The sequence below is a fragment of the Podarcis filfolensis genome, assembly GCF_964270895.1.
Source record: "Podarcis filfolensis genome assembly, chromosome: 2".
NCBI classification, from domain to species: domain Eukaryota; kingdom Metazoa; phylum Chordata; class Lepidosauria; order Squamata; family Lacertidae; genus Podarcis; species Podarcis filfolensis.
Window position 1 is genome coordinate 63,811,513 of NC_139605.1, and position 6,648 is coordinate 63,818,160.

General features: G+C 43.9%; 1 protein-coding gene across 1 annotated transcript; it reads right to left on the reverse strand.

Moving 5' to 3' along the window:
* Window positions 1-1,813: 1,813 nt before the first annotated feature.
* LOC310752472 (rho GTPase-activating protein 24-like) lies at window positions 1,814-5,106 on the reverse strand. Its single transcript, XM_083592834.1, has 2 exons — window positions 4,180-5,106; window positions 1,814-3,387 (listed from the first exon to the last, which is right to left on the reverse strand). The coding sequence occupies exons 1-2, from the start codon at window positions 4,497-4,499 to the stop codon at window positions 3,150-3,152; spliced, it is 558 nt and encodes a 185-aa protein (XP_083448960.1). The 5' UTR covers window positions 4,500-5,106; the 3' UTR covers window positions 1,814-3,149.
* Window positions 5,107-6,648: the final 1,542 nt, after the last annotated feature.

The window sequence follows — 6,648 nt, forward strand, 5'->3', positions numbered from 1 at the left end:
TGGCCGGTATCATCTACATGTGATGTTCTTTCAGGCCCTTGTTGCTTATTTTGCATTTAAAGCAAGCAAAATTATTGACCATCTACAACAGGGGGAGCAGCTAATCTGTGCTATCCAGATAATCTGTGAACTCCCAACGTCAGCCAGCATGGCCAATAGTCAGGTTTTATGGGAGTCATAGTCCAGCAACATCTTGAGGACACACGGGTTAGCTGCCCTACCTACAAAAATTAAAAACCACTTCTAGAAACCTTTTCCTTGACTATCCTTGCTTGAAATATAAAACAGGAAAGCAACATTTTGTTTCTGGGGCAAGGTTTCCCATTACACACAGGTTTTTAAAGTTAACAGAATTGGTTACAAATGGATAATATTAAGGTATTCTGTAGCATAGGCCAGTACACTTAAAAACTCAGTAGGGAATTGCAGATCTTTGAAATGACAATAATGGGTTTTACCGTATTTTTTGCCCTATGGGACGCACTTTTTCCCCTCCAAAAATGAAGGGGAAATGTGTGTGCGTCCTATGGGGCGAATGCAGGCTTTCGCTGAAGCCTGGAGAGCGAGAGGCGTCGGTGCACACCGACCTCTCTCGCTCTCCAGGCTTCAGGCAGCTCTCCGCAAGCCGTGGGAGCCCGGCGTGAAGTCACGCAGCTCTCCCACGGCTTGCGGAGAGCTGCCTGAAGGCTTCGGGCTTCACGCAGCTCTCGGCAAGCCGTAGGAGAGCTGCGCAAAGTCGTGCAGCTCTCCCAAGGCTTGCGGAGAGCTGCCTGCATCCTGAAGCCTGGGGCACGCTGAGCTCAGCGCTTCAAGCTTCGTGCAGCTCTCGGCAAGCCGTGGGAGAGCTACGCGACTTCGGGCAGATATTCGCAAGCCTGGGGAGACCGGCGCGACTTCCCGCCGGGCTCCCTAGGCTTGCGGATAGCAGCCTGTTCTGTGCCTGGGGTGGGGGGGATAAAAATTTTATTTATTGAACCTCTACATTCCCCAATTTTATTGTAATTTATTGAACCTCTACATTCCCCAATAATTTTTTATGATGCAAAGTTTGTACCCAGTTGGATTTCATAGTTGCATTTTGTATAATTTTTGGAGTGGGTAGGGGGGACAACCCTCTTCTGTATTATAACTAAAAGAACTTTTTGCTATATGAGTTCTGTTGTGGAAAATAATTTTTTCATTCCAGTGTGGTTCTCTGCATGAGAAGTAGCTTTTCTGGATATATAGCATTCCACCATCCCCAATCTTCGTAATAAAGAAGGCCGTGTACCTCCTTTGTTGTGTTAGTGGCTAATGCTGGGGACCGGGAATGCCACATGGAACATTAATTTTTATTTTACTTTGTTAAATTTATCCCACTTTTTTCCATCCTTGAACCCAAAGTATACATGTAGTTCCCACTTAGCCAGTCGCTGAAGGAACCTAGAACTTCTTAGCTTCAGCAAGGTGGTGGCCTCATGTGCCTTCAAACTATGCCTTGTGCTTACATTTAGGTCCCTGAATATATCCCCTCCACCACTGTCTACCTGACTTCCTTCTTGGCAATGGCAGCTAGTAACCACTGGAGCTGGTAGGACAGTCAAATGGGTCAATGGAGGCATGACTAATTTATTCTGGTTTTCTCCCCATCCTCCTTTGCAAAGATACTGTGAACATGTAAGCAGCTTTCCTCCTGAGTTTGCCTGCCTGCTTGCCTCTTCCTCCTCCTTTTGTCTTTATTTCCATATTATAATTATTCTAAGGAATGGGAAGTGGTGAGATAAGAGGATCTGTCTTCTCTTTCAGTATACACCTCTAAATGATTGCCACACAGTTTGGTGAATGGGTCTTCATTTTCTTTATCCATGTTGCCCATCACTGCAGTAATACAGATAGCAGACTATACCCCATTATATGGGATTGTCCCCTGGAAAGGAAAAAAAAAGACCTCCAAAATTTAAAATCGCAAGAATTTAAACTCTCAAAGGATTGTTTTTTAATTAAAAGTAGAGTGTTATATTGAGAAGCATTCAGAGTTCAAAAACTTTCATGCATCTGAAACTCAGTAGGGCTGGTGCCTGTCTTAACTTCCTGGGGGAAGGAGTGCCGTCGAGTTGGACCCTTGAAAGTGTAACTCCTCTTTGACATGAGTCATGCTTCTGGCCCATAGTCATGCTCTCCTGGATGACCTCAGTGGTTAACTTGGGATGCTTAGGGTAAGGAGATCCCTAAGGTATCGTGGGCCTCAGTTATTCAGGGCTTTGTACACGAGTACAAGAACTGTGAACCTGAAAATGGAAAGTCAGTGCAGGTCTCTTAGTAATCAGGGCTTAGTAATCAGGACTGTAGCATGAACTACAGTGTTCACATTACCCCTATCCAGGAATGGCTGTAGCTGACATATCAGCTGAAGCTGATAAAAGGCACTAATAGCCACAAAGGCCACCTGAGATTTAAGTGACAGTGGTGGTTCAAGCAGCATACTCAAACTATGTACAGTACCTGCTCCTTCAGAGGGAGTGCAACCCCATCCAGGGCAGGTAATTGGGCCTGCATCCCAGATCAAAGAACTACCTACCCATAAGTCCTCTGTCTTCCCATAGTTCAGACTCAGCCCATCACTGCATCCAGGCACTAGTCCCAGTCTTTCACTGCTGCTCCTAAATCACATGCAATGGAAAAACCGAGCTGAGTATCATCAGCATATGAACGGCACCTTGTTCCAAAACGCCAAATGCCTGCTCTCATCGGCTTCATTTAGTGTTGAATAGCATTGGGGATAAAAGAGTGCCTTATGGGATCCTGTAACGTAACTGCCGTGGGCCCGAGGAACATTTTCTCAATGCTACTTTCTGGGCACAATGTTGCAACTAGAACCAATGCCGCCCCCCACACCAAATTCATGCCATGGAGCCAATCCAGGAGCCTGCCACGGTCAATGGTATCATAGTGTGTAACCCTGAATTCTGCATTAACTGTTTGAATTAAGCATTGCACAACATACTTTACAACATATAGAAATATTTTAAAATATAAGCAAGAAGAATCCTATATAATCATAGTATGTTATATTGCTCTGAAAAGTCCAGGATTTCCACCTTTTACATTTGGATGTAGTAAGAAATGGGAGTGGCGGCAGCAGGGGAGCCTGAATCAAGGCCAGTCACTCCCTATAAGCTCTGGCCAATTTGCTCTGTTATCTTTCCTTCATGTGTTAATTCTCCAAAAGTATCAAAAAACTCTTCCATTTCCCTCTGAAGTGCTTCATTCCTTCTCTCCGCATCTCTGTGTGCCCTCTCTGTGTTGCGCATTTTAATTTCCACCAAGCAATGCCACTTCCGTTGCTGACCCAGTTTTGAACGCAGATCTTTAATCTCTAACTGCAATTCTTTGTTCCGTTGCTCCAGGCTGTTGGCATAAACACAGACACTGTAGTTTAGCATTTTGCAGCCCACCTTTCTCCTGTCTTTTGACATAGTGATTTTTAAAGCATAGCACTTTTCAAGCGCTTCATTCTTGGCCCTATAAATAAGACACAATTCAAAGAAGGATACTGTTGCTCTTCTCACATGCCCCGATACAAAATTATTAAAACCATCACATCTATGACCAGATCAATCTCTCTATCTATTATGCCTGTTGCTGTTTGGAATCACAATATTCACGCATTCATCACTTACAGAACCAAACTGACTACAGGGGGCCCGTGGAGGGCAGGGGGAAGGGATATTATCCCCAGGAGCTCAAGTCTCATTGCAAGATGCAGTAATATTGTGGTAGAAAAAGAGGGAGGGTGAAAAGCACAGACTCCTATCTTTTTTCTATTGAAAACCACCACCACCCAACAAACGTGCATTCAGACAGCCACCCACAGACAGCCACCCAATACACGCCAGTCATACAGTCATATTTTTCTGTTGGCCTTTCTGGAAGAAAATACTGTTCTGGCAAAGCACAGTTATGTTCATTACTCCTTTAAAGGTCATAGCTAAAACTACAGCACCAGTTCAAAGTTTGCGGCATGTGATTATTTTTATTTTTAGTGCATTCTATATGTAAATCATTCCAACTTATTCTGGCAAAAACCAATAGGTGTTGCCAGTATCTAGAAACCAACACAACTCCTTGTCTTTTCGTAGTAGGAGCCCCTGAGAAACCCAAAGGAAAATGCATTAGAAATTTCAGGAACGGAGCTCTTACCTTGAAATCTTAGTCTCGTACTCTGCCTTCTGCCTGGCCATCTGCTGCTTTAGACTGACAAAGTGGTCCTGCCAGGAACTCTGACTTGTTGAGCTGTCATTGCTCGAGTGGGGATATTCGCTACAGTTGCTCATTTGGACTTGGTCCAAGCTGTCTCGAAGCCCTGAAATATTTGATGTGCCCTCGTTAGTTTCTGCAAAATCTTCTGTGCACTTGGGTCTGCTAAAAAGCCTCGAAACTAGGTTTTCTTCAAGCATCGTGTCATCTGGGCAGTTCTTCCAAGAGACCTCGGCAATATTGTTTATATCCTTTAGGCTCATCAGAAAAGGGCATTCGGCTCAGTTCTAGGTAATAAGCAGTTTTGATTTTGTCCCTGTTCTTCTTTCACCCTGGACTGTGAGACTTCTCATCCTAGCTGCAGCTGTCTGAAGCTTCTCAAATGCTTGGAAATAATCCACTTTATTGGAGCCTGGGTCTTGTTTCAGCTCCAGAGCCTGTTCTTGATTTGGAATGGGAAACGCCTCAAGTTGCCGTGCTTCACATGTCCTCTTGCAGTGAGGGCTTGTTTCTGTCTGGCAGAGACAGTGCCCTTTTATTGCCCTCCTTTCTCTTGCCCTATGCAGTTTGATTGACGTGGGTGCATGGAACATTGACTGGCCCACGCATTGCTACTTGCTCCCTTCTGTTAAAATTTCTCCAGAACTGGCAGCAGAGAGGAAACAAAACTTGGATTGCCTTCATGCAAGTACAAGGTCCTCTATGTCTTTTGTGAAGACAATAGAAGAAGTGTTTTAAATCTGATTTTGGATTTACTGGTGTCACGAGGGAGCTGAAGGAACGAAAAAACAGCTATTGCTTGGCTGAGTGGTGGTGCACCTCACTGTACTTCTACAGTGGTAAATTCCGTGTCTCACTAAATCAGTTAAGTTTTTGTCGAGACCAAACAATACATTTATACAAAGCAATCATAACATCTTAAGTTAAAAACCAGAAAACAGTTTACATGTACAGATAAAATACTTCAGTGTGCACTTGCTGGTGCACAAGAACAAACCTTTCTGTAACAGTCCTGTACCTGCCTCCTAGGAAACATCATAGATTTTGCTGACCTTCTCAAAGGAGGGGATCCGTGTATTTCCTTGCCAATGAAGAATGAACAAGTTTGTGAATGCTTCTGGTGACCAGAAAAAGTGCCAAACCTCCCTTTAATATTTAAAGAGGCCTTTATATGTAACCTTCAAGTGATGGGTAAAGCACACTGGCTTCCCTCCACCAAACGGGTATGAATATTTGTTCATATATTGCTTATCCTGGTAGGTAGACCCTGTCCGGTTTGCAAACTAGAGGCTTAGAGCAGCCTTCATGTGCCCAGATGAGATTATACCTATACACTTCAGTTTGCTTTGGTGTTATACTCTAGCTGTCGCTGGTGGCAAACCTCTGGTAAAATAAAAGGGAAATCATACATCTGAAAAAGATGTTCCGTCTTTTGAAGCCAGCAATACTCATTTAAGATACTTTTCACATTTGGGCTTTTTCCTAGATGTGTGATAGAATGCCCTTTTATTATTTCCCTCCTCTTTTTTCCAATGCAGTTTGAATGCCTGGTGGTTCTAATCTTGGTGACTTTCATCAACTGAATTTTGAAGCCAGTCATCTAAAATGAAAAGATGAGGGTTCCTCCTCCAACCCAATACACATCAAGATATGCTGTAAGCTCTCATTTCCCTCCCCTGCTCCCAACCAGTTATGGATGTGTGTCTTGATAAAACTGCCCTCCCCCCAAAAGGCAGTGTTTGATGAAACTGTACATACAGTGTATCAAGAGCATCTTTCTTTGGCCTTTCCCCAAAATGCAGGAGCACCACCTACAAAAAGAACCATGACGATGGCAATCATATGTACAATCCCTGCATTTTTTGGCGGTGTTTTATCAATGCAGTTGTATGAACTGGGATATAAGCAGTGGGTGGGTGGAGAGGTAAATGACCCAAGAGAGACTGAAAGTGCATGCCTCCAGGACTGGAAGTCATTTTAGTTAAAACCAGAATCTGTTAAGAGTGGAAAGTAGGGAAGCACAAGCCCATGGAAAGGGGGATGACACAGAGGGGAGGGCAGCAAACATCTTCATGCCTACTTTTATACTCTGGCTTCTTAAGCAGTCTTGGCAGGTGTGTGAAGGCAGAGTGAAATTAGATTCTGTCCTTCTAACAAATCAGTTCCCAAGTGCTATGTAGGCACCACTGCAAAGATCACCAGCAAGAGCTTGCACGTAGGAGAGATTCTTTTCTCACTCTGGTGCGCCGCTTCCTGCCAGACAATATTTTCCAGAAGCCTTGGCAAAAACAGCCTTTTTCTAACATGGAGTCTGCTACTGGGTCCAGAATAGCTTGCTGCTTGGAATGATATAAATATCACTTCAGTCTCCTGATGTGCCAAACAAATTTAAGCTGGATTGAAAGTTAAAAG